Source organism: Ovis aries, chromosome 3 (genome assembly GCF_016772045.2).
Source record: "Ovis aries strain OAR_USU_Benz2616 breed Rambouillet chromosome 3, ARS-UI_Ramb_v3.0, whole genome shotgun sequence".
NCBI lineage: Eukaryota > Metazoa > Chordata > Mammalia > Artiodactyla > Bovidae > Ovis > Ovis aries.
Genome location: NC_056056.1, coordinates 31888986 through 31913636, shown reverse-complemented (window position 1 = coordinate 31913636; position 24651 = coordinate 31888986). Strand labels below are relative to the sequence as shown.

The window sequence follows — 24651 nt, the reverse complement described above, 5'->3', positions numbered from 1 at the left end:
TTATTATACCCATTTAAGAGAGGAGAAGGCAGATAAAGTCCACGGAAAGTTCATGGACTTTAGAACTAAACAGGTTTCATCACTTACTGGCTTCATCACAGAACTGAATTTTGGCAAGTAATTTAATCGTCTCGTTTCTTCATGTGTGAAATGGGCACAGTATCATCTGTCCTGCAGGGATGTTGTGAGGTTTGCCAGTATTATCAAAGGTGCCTAGCTTTGGCTGGCTGGCAACTAGTAAAGAAACTCCTATGTGTGAAGCTCCTTGTACAGAACCTGAAATATTTTAGATTCTCAATGAATATTGAGCATGACAAATAGATAATAAAGTGTACTGAATTTGTGGTAAGCATTTAGTAAATGGTAACTTATGATTACATAAAGTAAAACTGTTGATTTTTTATAAATGCTGGAGAGGGTGTGGAGAAAAGGGAACCCTCTTACACTGTTAGTGGGAACGCAAACTAGTATAGCCACTATGGAGAACAGTGTGGAGATTCCTTAAAAACTGCAAATAGAACTGCAATCCCACTGCTGGGCATACACACTGAGGAAACCAGAATCGAAAGTCATGTGTACCGCAGTGTTCATCACAGCACTGTTTATAATAGCCAGGACATGGAAGCAACCTAGATGTCCATCAGCAGACGAATGGATAAGAAAGCTGTGGTACATATACACAATGGAATATTACTTGGCCATTAAGAAGAATATATTTGAATCAGTTCTAATGAGGTGGATGAAACTGGAGCCTATTATACAGAGTGAAGTAAGCCAGAAAGAAAAACACCAATATAGTATACTAATGCATATGTATGGAATTTAGAAAGAAGGTAACAATAACCCTGTATGCAAGACAGCAAAGACACACAGATGTATTGAACAGTCTTTTGGACTCTGTGGGAGAGGGCAAGGGCGGGATGATATGGGAGAATGGTTTTGAAACGTGTGAAATATCACATGTGAAATGGATTGTCAGTCCAGGTTTGATGCATGATACAGGGTGCTTGGGGCTGGTGCACTGGGGTGACCCAGAGGGGGAGGATGGGGAGGGAGGTGGGAGGGGGGGTTCAGGATGGGGAACACATGTACATTCGTGGTGGATTCAAGTCAATGTATGCAAAACCAATACAATATTGTAAAATAATTAAAAATAAAAGTGTACACAAGATAAAAAAATCAAATGTATTTGTTGCATTTTTCAAAGTTTCAAGTACTATTTCTCTTCAAATATAGATTATGAAGTAATTATTCTATAGCAGGTCAGAGAGAATTAGTATAAACCTAACAAATATGAAATAGTAGGCTTTAAAAGTTTAATAATTCTATGGATGGACCTAGAGAATATTATAATAAGTGAAGTCAGTCAGGCAGAGAAAGGCAAACACTGTATGATATCACTTATATGTGGAATCTAAAAAAAATAACACAAATGAATCTATATACAAAACAAATAGACTCACAGACACAGAAAGCAAACTTTCAGTTACCAAAGTGGAAATGGAGGAGGTAGGGATAAATCAGGAGTATGGGATTAATAGATACAAACTGCTATACATAAAATAGATAAGCAGCAAGGATTTAGTGTATATATGTTCAATATCTTATAATAAACTATTAACAGAAAATCTGAAATATATATACGCACATATCTAATTTAAAAAGATGTCATCTGAACAATCCATATATAGTTGGGCAAACATGATATTTTGTATTAAAATTCCTGAATATAGCATATATAAAGTTAAAAAAAAAGCTTATTGGTTCCAACAAATGATGCTACTCTATTCAGATGTTACCAGAGTCAATCAGATGTTACATACATACATATAATAATGTGATACCTGTATGCACAGGTGGTTAACCCCCATGTACCAGGTGAAGAATATTCTGTAATACCAGTACCTTTTGTTTCCCAAAGGGGATTTGCCTGCCTTCCTTGCCCTTCACATTATTTGATTCACTTTTTGGTTTTATTTCAGGATTATACTTGTGATTATTGAGCATCTGTTATATTCAGAGTACATGATGACTCACCAGACATCCTAGATAGATGATCTATAAACTTTTACACCTAGATCTAATTGATTAAGGCTTTGTGGCTATGGGATCCTATACCTTATTTGTCTTTTGTAAGCCTGTGCTTTTCCTTCAAGCTGTCTTTGGTAATGCACACATTTTTATACAGTTAAAAAATACATCGTAGGTAATGCTTTTGGAGGATTTCTGCCGCATATAAAATTTTTCTCACAGAGACTTAATAAAAGTAGGGGCTCTAGCTACTGCGTATCTGTCAGTAGTTTCTTTGCAAGATTTGGCTTATTTTGGTTTAACGTTACTTGTGATAATTTAAAATTGGGGAAGTGAAAGTGTTCTACGTGTTTGTAGAATTTCTATATTTGGAGATGTTGTAGTCAAAACTTGATTTATGAAACTTCCTTCTGTGTTGACTTTATTTAGCTCCTGACACCACGCTTCATCCAGTCACAAACCATAATTCTGGGAGTCCATGGTCTCATATCTCATAGAAGTCCTACCTATTGTGAACACTTCGTTGTTCCTCCAGTTCATTCCCTCTCCTCCCTTCCCCTCTCTTCCTGCTGCCAGGGTTCTGGATCAGGTGCCAGATGTCACTCTTCCCTGTGCCAGATAGTCTAACTGAGCTCCCTGTGCCAGGTGTGGCCTTTTCTTCACAATTGACTGTCTACGTGAAATAGGACTCTCAGTTCAGTTCAGTTCAGTCACTCAGTCGTGCCCGACTCTTTGCGACCCCATGAATCGCAGCACGCCAGGCCTCCCTGTCCATCACCAACTACCGGAGTTCACTCAGACTCAACGTTCATCGAGTCGGTGATGCCATCCAGCCATCTCATCCTTGGTCGTCCCCTTCTCCTCCTGCCCCCAACCCCTCCCAGCATCAGAGTCTTTTCCAGTGAATCAACTCTTCACATGAGGTGGCCAAAGTACTGGAGTTTCAGCTTTAGCATCATTCCTTCCAAAGATCACTCAGGACTGATCTCCTTTAGAATGGACTGGTTGGATCTCCTTGCAGTCCAAGGGACTCTCAAAAGTCTTCTCTAACACCACAGTTCAAAAGCATCAGTTCTTCAGCGCTCAGCTTTCTTCAGCTCTATCCCTCCTTAAACCTTTTAAGACTTGTCAGTCATAGGTTCAAGTCCAAAATTCTTAACTTTACAGCTATAACTAATTCTTACTCACCTGTGAAGCTCAACACAGTACCTCCTCTAGGAGTTCTTGATCACCTCACCACAGTTTAGATAATCTTTTTCTGCAACTCCAAACGTAGAGTTCACCTTACCTTTGAGAAAAGAGGGAAGAAAACCAACTTGTGCATGAGTAAAATTTTCTCCTACCTAAAAAGATTGTAGTGACAGGTGAAGTCTTAAGTGTGGTAAAAGGTTCCAAATTCCATTGCAGTGAAGCCTGCTAGCATCTAGAGAAAGAGTGTGCACTCTGAGAGGGAGGGTGGTATATCGTGGCAACATACAGAAAAGTTAGGAGTCGGAAGACTAAAACTCACTGCATATTAATAAACTGGATTTTATATACCATTGTTTTGTTAGTGTGACTGACTTTGGTGGTTATACAGGTACCGTCATCTTCCCCTTGAGCACTGTGCATTCACTGGGATATGATGCCTTGTAACACTTCTTGGCAGCTAGTCAGCCAGCTCCTCTCAGGGCACCTTCCACCACGATGCACACCTCTTTATGCCTTCTTTATTCAGATGGCTTGTGCAAACATTTTTTCTCCGGCTTCTAAAAATACTAATATTTGAATGATTTGGGTAAATAGATGAGTTACTGAGCAGTCTTTTAATAAAGTAGTATTTTCCTACAGTGTTATAAACCATGGTTTTAATTAAGTGCATTACTATGAATTTGCTAGGTCTTCAATCTCCCTAATTGGTCCTACCCTCAAGATTTCCTGGAATAAATTTTGAATTTATTTGTAATAGTATGATGAATTCAGGATTCAAAGTTATATCGTATTCTTCCTTCCTGGACACCCAGGAAACCATTTTTAAGTCATTTTAAAAACACCCACAATGTGTCAGGCAGTGTACTGGGTTACATTTAATACTTAAAAAAATAAAAACTCATGCCAATTATTTTTACAGATGAGAAATCTGAGACTCTGTAAGATTAAATAACTCTTCTGTGATCACAGCTAGGAAAATAAAGTTGGGATTTGGACCCAGAGCTGTTAATTTCCAAATTCCCTTTTCTTCCTAATGCAGAATATTTCCTTAGTACATTTATTATGTACAAATAAACATAACATGTTTTAATAGTTACTTTTAGTCCATTTTTATAAACCTGTAGAACTGAATTAAACAGCTATGCTACATTTGGATATTTTTCTTGCTCGAGGTTTTTTTGTTTGTTTGTTTGTTTTGAAGGAAAAGAATATTATGACTTCCCATGTTACTGTACACTTAATTTATAGAGTTGATTTCTCTGGAATAAATTCTTGGCTGGTTGTAGCAACCCTCCTCTTTGACAAATTAGTTTCTACAAAATTGGTTTATGCCAAAGGTTCTTTATTCAGTATTTACCATTAAATGTGACAGTTTTTCTGTTAAATGGTTTTATTTTAAAGGCAGCACCGTTACCCAACAAAATCTTCTGCTCTTCCCCAGCTGTAAATTCTGCCTGTTCAGCAGCAGCCGAAGCTCTGCACTGTTTTCTGTTGGAAGTGTGAGCTCAAGGGGCCAGGCATTCCTGGTGCTTAACGGGTGCACTAAGCTGCGATCTGCCCTTGCTGTATTATTCATGGCACCATGTTTTCATGTTGCAGATGGCTGAGCATTAGCAAGGAAAATTCAGAACCATGATGGCTCAGTTTCCCACAGCAATGAATGGTAAGTAGTTTCATGCTTGTGGTGAGATAAAGTGGTTATGAGATTTTAGGTAGAAGTTATAAAATATTCATTTAGATATTTTCCCTTAAATTTATAAATGCAAAATTTCAAGTATTCTTGTTGAAAGAATTTAGATAGTTTATATCAAAACACTGTGTGTGTCTTCTATTAGAATATTATGCAGTAAATCCCAAAGCTCAACATAAGCATGGTCTGTAGTATCATCTGGAGTGTGTGCTTGCCTTTGAGCAGTTAAGAGTAACCTAAACATCCATTGTGTTTAAAGCATAAAACTGGAAGACGGAAAGCATAGTGCCTTAAGTGGAGAATATTAAAGATGTTTTTGATAGCATGAGATGATTGTAAACTGATTAAACCAGTAAAGATTCATTTATTAATATACACATAAAATTAGTTTGTTTTCCCTTTTATAAAGGGTTATGTATATACCTATACACACAGTTACTTAATAGGAAACATTTTAGAGGACATGTTTAGGTTATTTCAGTAATAAAAAGTTTTTAAAGTTTTTTTTCTGATTCAAGTTTTGTTTCTCAGATATATATTACCCATCTTTAATAGGTATTTTTTACTGTGTATATCATTTATAATTGAAAAAATGCATTATGTTTTAAAATTACTAAGGTAATCAGAGATGCTGAGTTCTTAATTATGAGGTAGATTTTATTAGCTAATTATAAATATAAGGAAATAAAGAGTCCAGTCAATAATTCTTTTAACACTTGAACTGAAAACTGTAATTGAAAAGAATACTAGGGGAAAAAAGAGGGAAAAATCACTAATAATTCCACAGCCTTCACATAGGATTGTGTTAATGTTATAAATTGATCAATTCCTTTTTTTTTAATGTTTTCAATCATAGGGCCAAATCAGTACATTGTTAATAAAGAAAATATATGTTGTGTATCTTAAGTTTTAAGACTCAGGATTGATCTTGTGACATTAGAAAAGTTTTAGAAAAATGAATATTTTCATAAAAGTAAAAATAAGTTTTAATATGTGGTAGGATGCTATCGGAGAAGGCAATGGCACCCCACTCCAGCACTCTTGCCTGGAAAATCCCATGGATGGAGGAGCCTGGTGGGCTGCAGTCCATGGGGTCGCAAAGAGTCGGACACGACTGAGCGACTTCACTTTCACTTTTCACTTTCATGCACTGGAGAAGGAAATGGCAACCCACTCCAGTGTTCTTGCCTGGAGAATCCCAGGGACGGGGGAGCCTGGTGGGCTGCTGTCTGTGGGGTCACAAAGAGTCGCACATGACTGAAGCGACTCAGCAGCAGCAGGACGCTATCATTTAAGGATGGACTTGAGATAAGGGTTTTGTTGTTTTGTTTTTTGCCTTTTCAGATGTGAGCATTGCTCCTTCTCTGGAAATGGTCTGAGATTATAAAGATTATTTGATGCCATGGACTATTTCTTAAAATGAATTTTTTTTCCTTAATGAGTATTAAATGTAAGTTTAGAATGAGGGTAATAATTGTGGTAATAATGTGCTCTACTCAGATCTGAGAATTTCTATGCCACATACTAAGGAGTTTGCTGTAAATACATTGTTCAGTTATAAACTTCAATCTACGTGTTAAGCAGGCTTATAAACAAAAGAAGCATAGTAGAAATCATTGTAGACTTGGTCTTTCTTCATTTTTTTTTCCATTCTCTGAACATTTACAGATCACTTTGTAGCTTATTCCATTATATGTAAAATATTGGAAACAAACAATATGTTCAATAATAGCAACAAAAAGAGATTATTTGAATAATTGTCTAAAATGTTGGACAATTAATTTAGGAATGCTCAAGTCGTGTCCGACTCTTTGTGACCCTTGGACATTCTCCTCTGTCCAAGGGATTATCCAGGCAAGAAAATAGGAGTGGATTGCCGTTTCCTTCTCCAATTTAGGAATAGTATATAAGAATAAAGATAGTAATTTTTTAAACTTCTGAAGAGATGATAGCTAATGCAGACTGTAGTACCCTTCCTACTTACTTTATAAAGTAACTGAAGATTGAAGATAATCTTATATATATCTGAGTCCAGTTCAGGGTTTAAAATCTTACTGAAAGAAGCATCCATGTATAGTACAAACCTTCAAGAGCAGTGTTTGCTCCTTCAGTACATTCTCAGTTATAGATTGAGTTAGACCTTTTTGATGCCCAGTACTATTGGAACTTGTCTCTAACTGCCCTCCCTGGACCAAGCTGTTTGTCTAAATATTTCTGACACAGTCCTCAAATTTTGCCATGTCTACTTTATCATCCTGAGACTAACCACAGACTTTTAAGACATTTTTGGTTCTTAGAGCTGTATTGTCTAATACAGTAGCCATTAAGTACATTTAACTATTTAAATTAATAATAATTAAGTAAAATTTAAAAAATTCAGTTCTTCAGTCACACAGCCAAGTGTGCTCAGAACCACATGTGCTTGGCCAGTGGCTACTGTATTGGACAGTGCAGATACATCTCAGAAAGCCCTGTTGAAAGGGTATTCTTTCTTTGTGTGCTCACCATTTGCTTACAGAACTAAAAGATCATTGCATCATATTTTTACCACTTAAACTTTATTTCTGGTGTCTTCTGCATGAGCAGAATCATCCTTGCCAAAACCATTTTAGTCAGGATAGGTTTGTTTTCTGCTTTTCAGAAATTTAATGAAATTATAAATACAGAGAGCATGATACATGAGCCGTAAGTGATAGGCAAGAGGCCACTTTGGATACATGTTGCTGCCAGTTGGTATCATAGTGTGTCGTGGCTTGTTTCAACCTCAAAACTGTGGAGGTACTAAAGGCTGGTTATGTGAGTATGAAATTCTGGAGCCCAAGACAGTGGTTCCATCTAAAACCTGGAAGAGAGAAAGTGAAGTTGCTCAGTCGTGTCCGACTCTTTGGACCCCATGGTCTGTAGCCTACCAGGCTCCTCCAGCCATGGGATTTTCCAGGCAAGAGTACTGGAGTGGGTTGCCATTTCCTTCTCCAGGGGATCATCCCAACCCAGGGATCGAACCCAGCTCTCCGCATTGTAGGCAGATGCCTTACTGTCTGAGCCACCAGGGAAGACGGAAGAGAAAAGGAAGAAGGAGAGAAAAGAAACAGCTAGTAATTTAGGAGGGAAAAAATACCATTTTTATTTTTAGAAACTTTTATTTTATTACCTTTTAGAATTTTAGAGCTCTTTACTCTTTCTGTAATTAAGAAATTTTTGTTGAACATTGGACCTGTAGGATCAGCTGTAGTGTTGAACTGCATATGTAACAACCCAAGCATTTATTACTCAAGTCCCTACAGTTAGGCTTTTGTTCTATCTAGACCAGTATTCCAGTTGTGTTTTAGAGATTTAACTTAGTACTGGATCAGTGTATATCATTTGATTATTATTTTGAAATGAACAAATATACCAATGAAGACTGTTTCTGATATCATTTAATTTTTACACTGTACAGGTGGGATGTAACGTATCTGAATCATGTATGCTCAGAACTGTGTATTAGAATATTGCTCTGCCACTACCCAGCTATGTGGCTTAAACACGTGGGACTTATTTATGTGTGTATGTGTACATACACATATGTATGTTTCAGTTCAGTTGCTCAGTCGTGTCTGACTCTTTGCGACCCCATGAATTGCAGTACGCCAGGCCTCCCTGTCCATCACCAACTCCCGGAGTTCACTCAAACTCACGTACATCGAGTCAGTAATGCCATCCAGCCATCTCATCCTCGGTCGTCCCCTTCTCCTCCTGCCCCCAATCCCTCCCAGCATCACAGTCTTTTCCAATGAGTCAACTCTTCACATGAAGTGGCCAAGTACTGGATTTTCAGCTTTAGCATCAGTCCTTCCAAAGAACACCCAGGACTGATCTCCTTTAGAATGGACTGGTTGGATCTCCTTGCAGTCCAAGGGACTCTCAAAGTCTTCTCCAACACCACAATTCAAAAGCATCAATTCTTCGGCGCTCAGCGTTCTTCACAGTCCAACTCTCATATCCATACATGACCACTGGAAAAACCATAGCCTTGACTAGATGGACCTTTGTTGGCAAAGTAATGTCTCTGCTTTTCAACATGCTGTCTAGGTTTGTCATAACTTTCCTTCCAAGGAGTAAGCGTCTTTTAATTTCATGGCTGCAGTCACCATCTGCAATGATTTTGGAGCCCAAAACAATAAAGTCTGACACTGTTTCCACTGTTTCCCATCTATTTCCCATGAAGTGATGGGACCAGATGCCATGATCTTAGTTTTCTGAATGTTGAGCTTTAAGCCAACGTTTTCACTCTCCTCTTTCACTTTCATCAAGAGGCTTTTTAGTTCCTCTTCACTTTCTGCCATAAGGGTAGTGTCATCTGCATATCTGAGGTTATTGATATTTCTCCTGGCAATCTTGATTCCAGCTTGTGTTTCTTCCAGCCCAGTGTTTCTCATGATGTACTCTGCATATAAGTTAAATAAGCAGGGTGTACATAGATGTAAAACAGGAATGACACTACTTACTGCATGAGGTCTAGCATATGGCTGATGTTCTGTAAACGTGTGTTTTTCCTTCTACATAGACTATAAGAATACATTTGTCAGAGCCAGTAGATGAGACTAAGCAACAGAAATCTTTATGAAAATACCACTTTCTCAATTTAGTGATGAGTTGGGGGAATTGGATAGAATTTTAATATATTTCTAAAGTAATCATCAGAGAGTGTAAAAGGTTTTAGGTTTTAAGGAAATAATTGGAAACATCAACTTCAAAACTTAGATTTTCCTGCCTTTCTGTAACACTTATGAATAAATATAGATTAAGATATGCTTTACTTGAAGTTCAAAGTAATAAGCTGTTGACTCTTTAGAAGGTTATTTTAGTATATATATTCTAAATAAGAAAGCCAGAATTGGATCAACTATTTCAAAATTGGCTTTGAATTATATGTATTTCATAGCTTTAGTGTCCAGATTTGAATATTATTTGAATACTACTTAAAATTTATTCCTTCTCATTTGACTTAGAATATTTTTATTCTGTTAGTAACATTAATCATGACAGTATTTAATCATGATTGTTGTGTATGACTCTCTTGGCTTGTGGAGCCCCTCTGAGTATTAGAAAGTCTCCGAGCTCATTTAATGCATTCATTTTATTCCTCTTTATACCATTGTTGCCCCATAAATGTTAGTTGCATGAATGTATATAAAGTATCAAAATTTCTGGTTGGAGTCATGAGGAACTAAGCAGTAAGCATTATCAGATAGATTGAGTTGACCACTGTGAAGCCAGGTACCAAAGAAAGTTGAAAGTACCATGTGATGGGACTGACACCACTGCCCTTCTGCTGCAGCAGACCTCCCTATAGTCCGAGGATAGCAGACTGTCTCTGCCTGGGGATGTACACTGAAGTATGTTAGAGCCGCTCAGACTTCCCCAACCAGACTGTTCAAACTTGAAATAGTCTTAAGGTTTCTGACTAAAAAGTGTCACATTCAGTATTTTTCTGGCAAGAATACCTTTATCACAAAAAGAGCCTATGAAAGGTTTTAACGCTCTGCCTTCTGCCTAATTATGCCATTCCCTGGGATTGGATTGAGTGAGTGAAAGTCGCTCAGTCGTGTCCAACTCTTTGCAACCCACGGACTATACAGTCCATGGAATTTTCCAGGCCAGAATACTGGAGTGGGTAGACTTTCCCTTCTCCAGGGGATCTTCCCAGCCCAGGGATTGAACCCAGGTCTCCCACATTGCAGGCGGATTCTCTACCACCTGAGCCACAAGGGAAGCCCTGGGATTGAGTAAGGAAACTAATTTATTGAGCACACATCATGTGACAGGCATGTGTTTGATGTGTTATATTTTTGTTTAAGTTGGATTTATTGAGGTATAACCTACCCTTTTTTATATAGTTTGATGTGTTTTGACGAGTGTATACAGTTGTTTCCAGGAGTGTATATCACTGAAATATAGGTGCCCAGTATAATTTTAAACACTAGATGGATTTGATCTAATATTTCTTATCCCCAAATGACTGTTTTTGTTTTTTTTTTTTTAGTCTATAAATATCTTCTCGTAAAGACAAGGTTTAAGATTGTAATTAAACAGGGAATTTACTGGTGTCCCAGTGGTTAGAACTCGGCGCTTTTACTGTGGTGGCCCAGGTTCAATCCCTGGTTGGGAAACTGAGATCCTGCTAGCCTGAGGAAACAACTTTGTAAAGCAGATTTTTATGGACTATAGTCAGCAAACGTGTGAGTTTACATACCTAAAGATACTTGGTTTCTTATTGGTTCAGTTTAGTTCAGTCGCTCAGTCGTGTCCGACTCTTTGTGACCCCATGAATTGCAGCACGCCAGGCCTGCCTGTCCATTACCAACTCCTGGAGTTCACCCAAACTTGTTCATCGAGTTGGTGATGCCATCCAGCCATCTCATCCTCGGTCGTCCCCTTCTCCTCCTGCCCCCAATCCCTCTCAGCATCAGAGTCTTTTCCAGTGAGTCAACTCTTCACATGAGGTGGCCAAAGTACTGGAGTTTTAGCTTTCGCATCAGTCCTTCCAAAGAACACCCAGGACTGATCTCCTTTAGAATGGATCTCCTTGCAGTCCAAGGGACCAGATGCCATGATCTTAGTTTTCTGAATGTTGAGCTTTAAGCCAACTTTTTCACTCTCCTCTTTCACTTATTGGTGGAAACTGAGTAAACTGGAAGGGTAATCAGAAGTGAAGTGTAAATGACTGTTAGCCATGTTGAATTTTTTGTTGTTCTGTTGCTAAGTTATGTCCAACTCTTGCAATCACATGGACTGCAGCACCCCAGGCTCCTCTGTTCTCCACTGTCTCCCAGAGTTTGTTCAAATTCATGTCCTTTGAGTTGGTGATGCTGTCTCATCTCATCCTCTGCCGTCCCCTTCTCCTTTGCCTTCAATCTTTCCCAGCATTGTTGTCTTTTCCAGTGAGTTGGTGCTTCTTGAATATATAGCTTTAAAGACCTCTTCAGAGGGCCAGTGTAACTATATGTGAAGGATAGACACCAGAAAGATTTGTAAATGAATTTGTCTTTTTCCAAATCATGATCTTGCCTCTCTGACTTTTGTTTACTCCTAATTTTTTTAGATATTTATTCCTCAGTCAATTTTAAGTGTGTGCTCTGTAATACTCTGCTGGCTCTGAGGATAGAAAGATAAACACACAAAGCTTTTGTCCTCCAAGGACTCATTGTGTGGTAGAACAGATGGATAGAAAACAATTACAGAACCTTTGTAAGTGCCCTATAGAAGCATGGTGAAGTCCCTTGAGAACCTAAAGGAGGAAGCAATTAATTTGATCTGCAGGTGTCAGAGACCTCCTGGAAGAAATGACCCATGCCCTGGACCTTGAAAGGTAAAGTTTGAAATGGAAGAGGGTTATATGAATGGCAGTCCAAGTAAAGGGAACATGTCACAGTATGAGAAAGACAGTTGTTATATATTGATATATGAGGTTTGTAAGAATTTCCTTTTGTGAGATACAGATATAGTACCAACCTCCTCGTGGTCCTCAATTTTTGTTTTGTGTACAGAGAAGTCCATACTCCTGGGACTCAGGTGCGCAGGGTCTGCCTAAGACTGAGAGTGGATCAGTCAAAGCCATCTGGTGGGTGGGGGATGGCAGGCTCAGTTACATTGTAAGGTGCTTCCAGCAGTTTAGGAGAGCCTCAGCAGGGCATCCTCCTTGGGGAAGAAGACTCCCCGGCCAGCTCTGAAAGAGAAAAAGTCATGCTTCTCACCTCCGGTGCTTCTTGCATCTAAGATATTCTCTCCAAATGCTGCTTGGGGCTCTCCACTGCCACAAGATTTAAGTGTCCTGTTTTGCTTTAGCTTCACTGTTTTCTAATGATCCAGAAGGGTTAGGTGCAAGAGGGACAGGGGCATTTTTGTAAACCCTAACCAGAATTAGCTTTGAATGCTTTAGGTTCCTATTCAGCCAAGCTGCCACCTGAAGGATATACTAACAGCCTGTCCACAGTTGTTTCTAGGAGAAAGAGAGATGCATCATGTCCAAGAACCATCAGGGTAGAATCCTCAACTTTCACATTAAGACTTGTATTCGCCTGTGACCCCTCCCCCAACCCCTTTAGTCCTGATCATTAGCCAGGAAACAGCCAGGGGACACGATGATCCCTTTCTCAGGACAGCACTTTCAGTGGCCAAACTATCTTACTTTAAGGAGTGTGAACCAGGAGGAGATTATGAAAGTGGACTCAGCCTTGATCAGTGCATTATGAACAGTTTCTTCTGATAAATGATTCATTAACATCAGAGTACTGATAGACCAGAGAGCTAAAATCATGACACAGGTTTGTTTTAAGGGCCATGCTAGTATGGACATAGCAGGCTGATTGGTAACCTAGAAAGTGTCAACAGTTTGAAGAACCACCAGTAACCCTAGAGGGCAATCAAAAGTTTGATGTAGTCCATCTGCCGAGAGCCAAAAAGAGAGCAATGCCCTGTGTAATGAGACCCCCTCCCCAGACAGGAATCCTTAAGTCTGGCATGCATTGGTATCCTCTGCCTCAGAAACAGAGTCAGACTTCCATCAGAATCTTGATTTCAGTCTAAGTTAGAGTATGGGCCCTTGCCATCCGTAGTGACCCAGACTATTCAATTAGCAATTAAAATTTGTTTCCATCTTGCAGCCCTAAAGAGGTTATCTTTAATCTGTCAGTTGTAATTTTCCAGGTGGCAAATCAAACAGCTGGGCCATTGGCAGCGTTCCAAGAATCTGAGTTCTGTCCACTGAAGAAAATGTGTCTCGCTTTGGTTCTGCTTAGCGTTGAGGCTGAAGAGTGATGGCAGCCCAGTGGGCGCTGTCAGAACTCCAGCTGCTGTGACCCCTAAGTGAACTAGGCTGCGGCATTTCAGGGACTTTCACTGATCCAGTAAAGTTTCCGCTTAGCGAATTCGCTTCCACTTTTTCATGTGAAGCTCAAAGGCCTTTGGGGCCAGGCTGTCTTCTGTTCTTGAACATACCATTTCTGTTTGACAAGCAAGGCTTCTGAGGGTCCTTCTCACCTTGTTAGTTGTGGCGTTTGTTTGACCCACCCCTAAATGGGACTATCAGGCCAGAGAGTCACTGGGCCTGCATAGGTCAAGCATTCAGACCCAGAGTAGGCTACTTCCCTTTGCCAAAGCTTCCACTCGGCAGAATCTTCAGTAAAAAAGATTTGTGCTGTTTCCAGTGCCCAGAGTCTAATTTGTTGGGGTTTACCAGCTAGCCCTGCTGGTGGAGGTATTTAGTTTAGCTAGTAGTAGTATACCTGTCCTAATTTATGTGTTTTGACAAATATACTATGGTTATGTAAATTGTTAACTTAGTGGAAATTGGGTGCAGGCTCCGTACTATCTTTGCAACTTTCCTGTAAGTCTAAAAGGATTTCAAATAAGGAGGTTACTTTAAAGTGTATCAGAGGACACTCCATAACTTCCAGAGTAAAGGTCAGCTAAGGATGCTATTTAAGACCCTTTAAAGCTAGTCCTTCCTACCTCTTTCTTAACCTCTTTCCCACACTCATGTGGTGCTTTAGCTGTCAGTCTACTCAGGGCAGTGTCTGGAACATGCCTTGACTCCTCATGCTCTGACCTTGTTTTGTAAAATAGCATTATCCCGCCTCTTCACATGGCAAAATTCAAGCCAAGCTTCAAGGCTCTGCCTTAGTCTTACCTTTCCTGTTAGCTCAACACTGATGCTTCTAACTCAGGATTAGCACAGCTTTTTATATATGTTTCTGCTTAGGATGCCTCACAGGTTAACACTGTTGTCATTTTCTAGAGTAAGACTTCCTTGAGGATGGAACAATACTTTATTCATCTTTTTATTTCCAGTATTTAGCTTGTTGCCCATTTCCAGTGAGTGGTACACAGCAGTTGTTCAAGTAGATGTTAATTGGGTGATGAATGAAAAGCTTCAGGACCATACTAGGTATGGTTATGAATAGAGATTTTTCCTTTGTGTCACTCCAGTATTAGGACTGTCAATAAAGGAGCATTTGTGATTCATGTTTACATTCTGGAATTGTATTTAAGCATTCTCATATATGCAGTATAATATCTTTGTCTTTCATTTATGTTTCAGGAGGGCCAAACATGTGGGCTATTACCTCTGAAGAACGGACTAAGCATGACAAGCAGTTTGATAACCTCAAACCTTCGGGAGGTTATATAACAGGTTTGTGTTCTTATTTTATTTGTGATTTTATGCTCCTTTTCATGAAATATCTTATAATTAGTTTTAATTTGACTGCCACCAATTTGTACTATTTAATGATAAGTTCCATGGTGGCTCAGAATGTAAAGAATCTGCCTGCGATGGAGGAGACCTGGGTTCGACCCCTGGGTCGGGAGGATCCCCTGGAGAAGGGAATGGCTACCCATTCCAGTGTTCTTGCCTTGAGAATTCCATGGACAGAGGAGCCTGGCAGGCTACAGTCCACGGGGTCAGCAAAGAGATGGACACGACTGAGTGTGGTCATGTATGGATCTGAGAGACCATAAAGAAAGCTGAGCTCCAAAGACTGATACTGTTGAATTGTGGTGCTGGAGAAGATTCTTGATAGTTCCTTGGACAACAAAGAGATCAAACCAGTCAATCATAAAGGAAATTAACCCTGAATATTCATTGGAAGGACGGATGCTGAAGCTGAAGCTGAAGCTCCAGTACTTTGGCCAACTAATGCAAAGAACAGACTTATTGGAAAAGACCCTGATGCTGGGAAAGACTGAAGGCAAAGGAAGAGGGAGGCAGAGGATGAGATGGTTAGATAGCATCACCAACTCAATGGACATGAGTTTGAGCAAACTCCCCAAAATAGTGGAGGACAGAGAAGCGTGGTGTATTATAGTCCATCAAATCACCAAGAGTCAGACACAACTTAGCAACTGAACAATACCAGGGCTTGGAAACCTTTAGGTCTGACTTTGGAATACATCCTCTCAACAATTATCAGTTCAGTTCAGTTGCTCAGTCGTGTCCAACTCTTTGCAACCCCATGAACCGTAGCACACCAGGCCTCCCTGTCCATCACCAACTCTTGGAGTTTACCCAAACTCATGTCCATTGAGTCGGTGATGCCATCTAACCATCTCATCCTCTGTTGTCCCTTTCTCCTCCTGCTTTCAATGTTTCCCAGCATCAGGGTCTTTTCAAATGAGTTGGCTCTTCGCATCAGGTGGCCAAAATATTGGAGTTTCAGCTTCAACATCAGTCCTTCCAGTGAACATCCAGGATAGAGTTCCTTTAGGATGCACTGGTTGGATCTCCTTGCAGTCCAAGGGCCTCCCAAGAGTCTTCTCCAACACCACAGTTCAAAAGCATCAATTCTTTGGCGCTCTGCTTTCTTTGTAGTCCAACTCTCACATCCATACATGACCACTGGAAAAGCCATAGCCTTGGCTAGACAGACCTTTGTTGTCAAAGTAATGTCTCTGCTTTTTAATATGCTGTCTAGGTTTGTCATAACTTTTCTTCCAAGGGGTAAGCATCTTTTAATTTCATGGCTGCAGTCACCATCTGCAGTGATTTTGGAGGCCAAAAAAATAACGTCAGCCACTGTTTCCCCATCTATTTCCCATGAAGTGATGGGACCAGATGCCATGATCTTAGTTTTCTGAATGTTGAGCTTTAAGCCAACTTTTTCACTCTCCTCTTTCACTTTCATTAAGAGTCTCTTTAGTTCTTCACTTTCTGCCATAAGGGTGGTATCATCTGCATATCTGAGGTTATTGATATTTCTGCCAGCAACCTTGATTCCAGCTTGTGCTTCATCCAGCCCAGCGTTTCTCATGATGTACTCTGCATATAAGTTAAATAAGCAGGGTGACAATATACAGCCTTGACGTACTCCTTTTCCTGTTTGGAACCAGTCTGTTGTTCCATGTCCAGTTCTAACTGTTGCCTCCTGACCTGCATACAGGTTTCTCAAGAGGCAGGTCAGGTGGTCTGGTATTCCCATCTCTTTCAGAATTTTCCACAGTTGATTGTGATCCACAGTCAAAGGCTTTGGCATAGCCAATAAAGCAGAATAGATAGTTTTCTGGAACTCTTTTGCTTTTTCAATGATCCAGCAGATGTTGGCAATTTGATCTCTGGTTTCTCTGCCTTTTCTAAAACCAGCTTGAACATCTGGAAGTTCACAGTTTATGTATTGCTGAAGCCTGGTTTAGAGAATTTTGAGCATTACTTTACTAGCGTGTGAGATGAGTGCAATTGTGCGGTAGTTTGAGCATTCTTTGGCTTTGCTTTTCTTTGGGATTGGAATGAGAACTGACCTTTTCCAGTCCTGTGGCCACTGCTGAGTTTTCCAAATTTGCTGGCATATTGAGTGCAGCACTTTCACAGCATCATCTTTCAGGATTTGAAATAGCTCGACTGGAATTCTATCACCTCCACTAGCTTTGTTTGTAGTGATGCTTTCTAAGGCCCCCTTACTTCATATTCCAGGATGTCTGGCTGTAGGTGAGTGATCACACCATCGTGATGATCTGGGTCAACCATTACAGTGTAATGATATTTGTTCTTCTGTAATAATAACTACCTTAACTTGTTTCCTGGTAGGGATTTGATTACCCTGCTTACAAGGTAATAATTTGGTCTGTTACTGTCTCTTGAATGCTGGCAGAATACCCGGAATTCCGAAGTCAGAGACACAGGGCACTCTTTGTGATAGCACAGCTGGCAGCCCGAGCATTGGCACATTTCTCTGTCTTCCTTGTCCCCTGGTTCACACAGGGCTATGCGGAGAGCCCAGAAGGATGCTGTACATGCCGTGGTTGTGTTACAGAAGAGGAACACTCAGCCTCTCAGAACCACCATGTTTTAGCAAGCAGAAAGCAAACTTGTGCTCTATCCCAGTGGAAAACATTACCTCCTCCCTTAAAACTGCTCACAGCAAACCCAGTTCTGAGAATTGATCCAGGCAGAGAGCTGTTAGGACCTTACATTCTTGGCGTACACGGCAGGAGATACAGGATTGTCAGATACCCATGAGGAGTACCTTCCCCAAACCTGGTGTTTTTTTATTTAGAGCTGTTCTGGGGAATAGTGCTTTTAGCTATAAATTTTACAAAATAGGATTATTATCAAGTAAGACCCCAATTATGAGGGAAAACTAAGATGGATAATGCGATCTTTCATCACTTACATTTCATTAATGCATATATTTCAGTTGTGACATTTTTGTTTTAATACCTCCTGTCTTATTAAAGTAATATAAATATGGAGAAGGAAATGGCAACCCACTCCAGTGTTCTTGCCTGGAGAATCCCAGGGACAGGGGAGCCTGGTGGGCTGCCGTCTATGGGGTTGCACAGAGTCGGACACGACTGAAGTGACTTAGCATAGTCAACTATAGCATGGTGACTGTAGTTAATAATACCTTATTTTTTATTTACTCAGAGAGTAGATCCTAAAAGTTCTCATCAAAAGAAAAAAATTTGTGACTATATGCGGTAATGGGTATTAACTAGAGTTCTTGTGGTGATCATTTCATAATATATACAAATATCAAATATACAAGTATCAAATATCAAATCATTCTGATGTACACCTTAAACTAAAATGATGTTTTATGTCCATTTAAAATTGCTTGTACAAAGGTTTTTGAAATCTAACTTTATAGTCTTCTATTCCAGTTTTCATTTTTAAAAACGCATTTGCTATGCTTTCACTGCTTATCTTTTTGAGTAACTTCATTTATAACAATCACAGATACTATATCATGATTGACAGGGATGTGATAGGAACTGTGCTAACTACTTTACACACATTATCTAATAGATAGTGCCACTATCTCAGTTGTTAAAGGGCAAGGTTATTATTCCATAGGCGTTAGGTATGTGCTAATAACTAACTAAATAACAAATAAGTATTATTTATAAATGAATAATAATTATTTATAAATGAAAAAAATAAAGTAATATAATTTTTCTTTAATAATTAGAATTTAAATCAATAGAATTGTTACTAGTGGCCATTTTTGTTATTCAGAGACATCAAAGTAATTCCATTTACTAATACATTGTTTGATTATTTTGTTTTTATTGCCTTCAGGTGATCAAGCCCGTACCTTTTTCTTACAGTCAGGCCTGCCGGCTCCCGTTTTAGCTGAAATATGGTAAAATGTGTTCTTTTGTAGATGAACTTAACTTTTTAATACTTAGTGTTAACATAAAGTTGTTTTTACCTGTAGTTTGTTGTTAATAAGTAAGAGTATTCAGCTTTTTAGAAAATAAATTTTAGTGAGTAAATGACTGAAAATCAATTGGGGTTTTGTTCTGTAGGACAAAGTTCTGATTTCCTTAGAATTTGTAAAGAAAGGAGATGTATACATTTCTGTTGAAAAACACATCTTTGTAATTGGGCAAGAATCTCCACCTTCATTATGTTATTTTATAGTTATTTATTTCATCATCTTTAAGCCTCAGATTAGCTCACCCTTCCCTTGTTCCTACCTTGAAGAAATTGCTCTTTATAATATCTAAGGTTTTGGTTTTCTAATGTATTTACAGTAAACGTCAACCCCTATTCCACCCTTCTCTCCAGTGCAGAGGGCCAGGCACTTAGCAGGCGTTTGGTAAATATTGAACAAATTGTTTAGGATGATTATACTCTTGTATAGTTTCTTTACATTTGCACCAGTGGAATTCATCCCAGAGGTATCTAGGGTCTATATAGACTCATAGTATTTTATTAGATACTGTCTTTGGTCAGTATTATTGTACAGGTTTTAGCTTTTTGTTATACACTCAAATTTAATTAAGTGATTATCTATGTGTAAATGCAATGTCATTTACAAAAGTAATGCTGATCCTATGTTACCACTCCATCGGCCGCATCGTCCTTTTAGGGCTTTATCAGACCTGAACAAGGATGGGAAGATGGATCAACAGGAGTTCTCCATAGCGATGAAACTCATCAAACTAAAGCTTCAAGGCCAACAGTTGCCGGTGGTTCTTCCTCCTATTATGAAACAACCTCCTATGTTCTCTCCGTTAATTTCTGCTCGTTTTGGTATGTGTTTCTAAATTTAGTTCAGTATATCTGATAGTTAAACTTGATTCCTAGGCATAATGTTTGAGAATCAGAAAAGGATTTGTTGGTGTAAAATGACAGTCCCCGGACTCCCAAGTTAACTTTCAAGTCTGAGATTAGAAATGTTAAGGTCGCTGTCATAGCTCAGGAGTCCACGTGTCCCGGTTTCCCAGGGACAGTGTGATTTATGCCTGTTGTTCTGGCATCTAGTCTGGTTTGTGCTCCCTTTCATAATTCCCGGTTGGATGATAGATTATATGATCCTGCTAGTCATAGCTGATCCTAAATATTATTCTTACTTAGTTTCCTTCATACGTTGTATGCATAACAAAGAATATGAACAATTTAAGTTCAAAATGGTTTAATTTGGAGAGTAATTTAAAATTATACATTAGTAGAAATTTCTTTAAAGGTTAATTTGCCAGACAAATTTAGGGCTAAAAGTTGGAAACTTTGTGCTAATTAATTTACATATTCATCTGAGATCACCAGTCTTCCATTAATTGTGATTAACCATTTTCTTACTAATTATTTGTGAGGAGCACTCATTGGAACGTTCAAGTAGAATCTCTTTATATCTGAACTGTGGTCTTCCACTCCAGATGTTAGATCTTAAAATGCTAAATTCTTTCACTCTTGCACTGAATTCTAGAGATAAATACCAAATCATTGTGTAATCATATTAATATAGTATACTTTGTATTCTGCAGTTAGTAAACAAATTAGTCATCACTTTGTCCCTTTTAAATAATTGTCCTTGAATCCATATGTGTGTTGCATATAAGAAAAATGAAACAGATGGCATGCTTTTTTTCCTGCACATAATGTGTATGATTAAATGGGTCTCCTTAAGTATGTAGAATTTAGAACATCCTTTGCGGGGGAGGGAAGAGTTTGTGGAGTGTGTGTGTGTGTGTGTGTGTGTGTGTGAGTATGTGAACTCAACAGCACTGTATTTATTATTGCTACACAAAAACCCACATTCAATCAGGTGATACATTCTCTCACTGAGAATACTAATGGGTAGTTGGAAAAGGCCTACTTAGTTTTATTCATGATACTAGAAAAGAATTTTAGCTTCTTAACAGTTCACACAGGTCAGAATATTGATATTAAAAGCAGTAGCTTACCTCCTACACTGCTGGATCCAGCTTGCTTTAATGAAGTTTTTAAAGCCATTGATAGTTTGCCCACAGTGTTTCTGTAACATAGCAGCTGCTCACTGTACTGTAAACTTGTTTTCTGTCCTGTGTTTTAAAATTGGTTTACCAGCACCAGAAAACGTGTTCTGTTTTGTCCTTAGGAATGGGAAGCATGCCCAATCTGTCCATTCCTCAGTCATTGCCTCCAGTTGCACCCATAGCAACACCCTTGTCCTCGGCGACTTCAGGGACCACCCTCCCTCCCCTAATGATGCCTGCTCCCCTAGTGCCTTCCGTTAGCACTTCATCATTACCAAACGGAACCACCAGTCTCATTCAGCCTTTATCCATTCCTTATTCTTCTTCAAGTAAGTGCTTTGTGTCTATGAGTCAGTATTTTTATGTGAAGAAACTGTTATATTTGCATCCCAGTAGATACAGATTTTATTTCATACTCTGTGAAATTGTTTAATGTGAACCTTTTTCTTTTTTTTAGCATTGCCTCATACGTCATCTTACAGTCTGATGATGGGAGGATTTGGTGGTGCTAATATACAGAAAGCCCAGTCTCTGATTGATTTAGGATCTAGTAGGTATGAATACTTAAAACTTCCAACTTTTTAGGCTTTCAAGAAGAGCTTCCCAGGTGGCTCAGTGGTAGAGAATTTGCCGAATTCACCTCCAGTGCAGGGGAGACAGGTTTTTGATACCTGAGTTGAGAAGATCGCCTGAAGAAAATGGCAACCCACTCCAGTGTTCTTGCCTGGGAAATCTCATGGACAGAGGAGCCTGGTGGGCTGTGGGCTACAGTCCATGGGGTTGCAAAAGAGTTGGATGTAACTTAGTGACTAAACAACAAACAAAGGCGTATTTTACAAATGACTGTTTTTTAAACTTGGAGCTACCCAATTTTTACTTTCTAATGGCCAAATCTAAATGCTATAGGTAAATTTACTATTTGTAATTCACATAAAATTTTATTTTTAGAATTATTAACTGTCTGTGGTATTTTACTTCTGAAAAATTTGTTTTATGTTAACTAAAAATATCCTGCTGTATTTTAATCAGTCAATTTTTTGCCCAAAGCTCCATATTTTTCCTTTCAAAAAATTTCTCAAAACATCTCACGATCATTACACATTATTTCTCGAGCAAAAACTACTAATTGAGTATCCTTTAAATTTCAGAAGGCACAAAAGCATCAATGTTCATTCATCACTCTTCGTATAAATCACAATAACACTCTTTAAAACAATGACCCAGGAAAACAATGTCTGTGTCCTTGCTTAAACACTCACTGATTGTGTAACTTTGTTCTTCTCAATATCACTGAGCTGTAGTTTGCCCATATGAAGGATGGAGACAGTAATATCTTTTAAGTTTGTGATGAGGATTATGCATAATATTTATAAAGGCCCTAGCACTGTGTGGGGCCTGCCACATGATAGGTATTTGGTATATGGTAGTTCGAAACTTTGTATGGTATTTACTTTCCTAAAATACCCTGAAGATAGACTGTTTTTTCAATATCATATACAAAAGCAATTACTGTTATATTATAGAAGGTAGGATTCTAATTGTGTTTCACTTATAAAGTTTAAATGTATTTTATTTAGTAACAAAAATTTTAAATACATTTTGTTACAGCTCAACTTCCTCAACTGCTTCCCTCTCAGGGAATTCACCCAAGACTGGGACCTCAGAGTGGGCAGTTCCTCAGCCTTCAAGATTAAAATATCGGCAAAAATTTAACAGTCTTGACAAAAGCATGAGTGGATACCTCTCAGGTAAGTGGCATATGGTGCTTAAGAATATCAGGAAGTTATGATTTTCTATGGACTTCTATTGAAGAACTTTTATTTGAAGCTGTATTTTGTAGCTCATTTAAAATTTTAACATCCAAAAAAAATAGCAGTCATTTGATAAATACAAATAATGCTTAAGTTATGTAGAAGTTCAAAGTTCTTATAATCAAGTTAAACACACAGATACACACCCAATGTTTTGAGAAGACCTCTCCCTTGAGAAAGTCAAACCTCATTTTCCTTGTCTTCCTGTGACCAGAGTGTGATACTAAGCCTCAGCTCAGTTTCTGTGAAAGTCTCCTTCCTCGTTGGGTCTTTCTCTGCTTGTCCTTCCAAACACCTCACGTGAACACTGTTCACCCTTTAATGCTCCAACCCAAGGGTGGCTGTGAAACTGAGATAATCTGAGATCCCCCTGGGACGTCTGAGTCCATGCTGTAACAAACATCCAAATTCACTAATTGAGAATGGTGAAGTGGACATAAACAGAGGGTACTAGGCAAGTAGAATTCTGGTCTTCTCACTGGCCCCTCTCTCCTCACTCAGCAACGACTTAGAGTTTAGACAGAGTAAAGTATTTATAGTAGAGCTTTATCAGATATGATACCACTTATATGTGGAATCTAAAATATGGCACAAATGAACCTGTCTACCAAATGGAAATAGACTGAAACATAGAAAACAGACTCGTGGCTGCTGAGGAGGAGGGGGCAAGGAGAGGGGTCGATTGGGAGTTTAGGGTTGGTAGATGCAAACTACTACCAAGGTCCTAATGTGTTTCACATCCATGTTCGGTATCCTGTGATAAACCATAATGGAAAAGGAAACTGAGAAAGAATGTTTGTATGTATATAACTGAGTCACTTTGCTGTACAGCAGAGGTTGACATTGTAAAAAACATTGGAAAACAATCTTCCTTTTAACATAAAAAAACCTCCACAAATCTCACATCTTATATGAAGTCTTTTGAGTATTGTTAATTAATTGAGTGAGGCTGTAAGCTATTTCCAGTGTATTTCCTATATGTGGTTTCTATTAAAAAAGAATGGAAAAGATTTTAAAGTTATATAAACGTTTGATTGCTTGTCACAGTATGTGGTATATTTGAGTCTGTTCCGTATAGAATATGTTGCTTTGATTATCCAGATCTTTGTGTTTAAAGTTGAGTGAAGCTGTGGATTTAGCAGCATCTGTGCTGGCTTTGCAGTGCAAGCGGTTGCTGAGGAAGAGCTGGCAGTTGTATGCCTTCTGTGTGGGGTTGTTCGGATGCCCCTTGACTCAGGCTGGACGCAGGGTAGGGCTGACGCTTTTGGCGCTTGTGGCTTATGCACCCGAGAGTGGGAGGTGTGGCACCTGCTCTGCCACCTAGGAGGCCTTCACCAGAGAAGCCTCCAGATTTATCACGGTCAAAAAGCCACAGACAGGCTTACCAGGAGTGAGTGTTCCTCTGAAGCCAAGAGGGATTTTCTGTTCTGAAATATATTCATTGAAGATCAGGAGCCTGTTACGGAAACATGTTTTTGTTTTGTCTCGCTGGAGAAGAGAAAAGAAGTTGCATTCAATAGTAAGCATTCAATGAATGTTAGCTATCTTTATTATCAGATACTCTCATATAAGTAAGCCCCCATTGCAGCTAAGATAGAGGACAACTTTGGGTTACAATTTTATTCATTACTTTCACAAACATTTATTAAGCATCTAGGTACTAGGCATGAGTTATGCATTAATGGACACAGCAGTCAAGGCTTTTGTCTTCAT

General features: G+C 38.9%; 1 protein-coding gene across 32 annotated transcripts in view; it reads left to right on the top strand.

The window, feature by feature from the left end:
- The window catches only part of ITSN2 (intersectin 2), a 124440-nt gene that overhangs the window by 24455 nt on the left and 75334 nt on the right, over positions 1 to 24651 (top strand). For 24 of the 32 annotated variants that reach the window (XM_060411905.1, XM_060411896.1, XM_060411895.1 and 21 more), the window contains 7 exons: positions 4822 to 4885; positions 14994 to 15086; positions 18966 to 19029; positions 19762 to 19925; positions 21250 to 21456; positions 21585 to 21681; positions 22736 to 22875. In XM_060411905.1, coding sequence (XP_060267888.1) covers positions 4855 to 4885; positions 14994 to 15086; positions 18966 to 19029; positions 19762 to 19925; positions 21250 to 21456; positions 21585 to 21681; positions 22736 to 22875 — 796 coding nt within the window. In that variant the 5' untranslated portion in view covers positions 4822 to 4854. Of the gene's footprint in view, positions 1 to 4821; positions 4886 to 14993; positions 15087 to 18965; positions 19030 to 19423; positions 19489 to 19761; positions 19926 to 21249; positions 21457 to 21584; positions 21682 to 22735; positions 22876 to 24651 lie in introns of those variants that run through there. The other 8 variants (XM_060411913.1, XM_060411906.1, XM_060411908.1 and 5 more) reach the window with 2 other exon arrangements.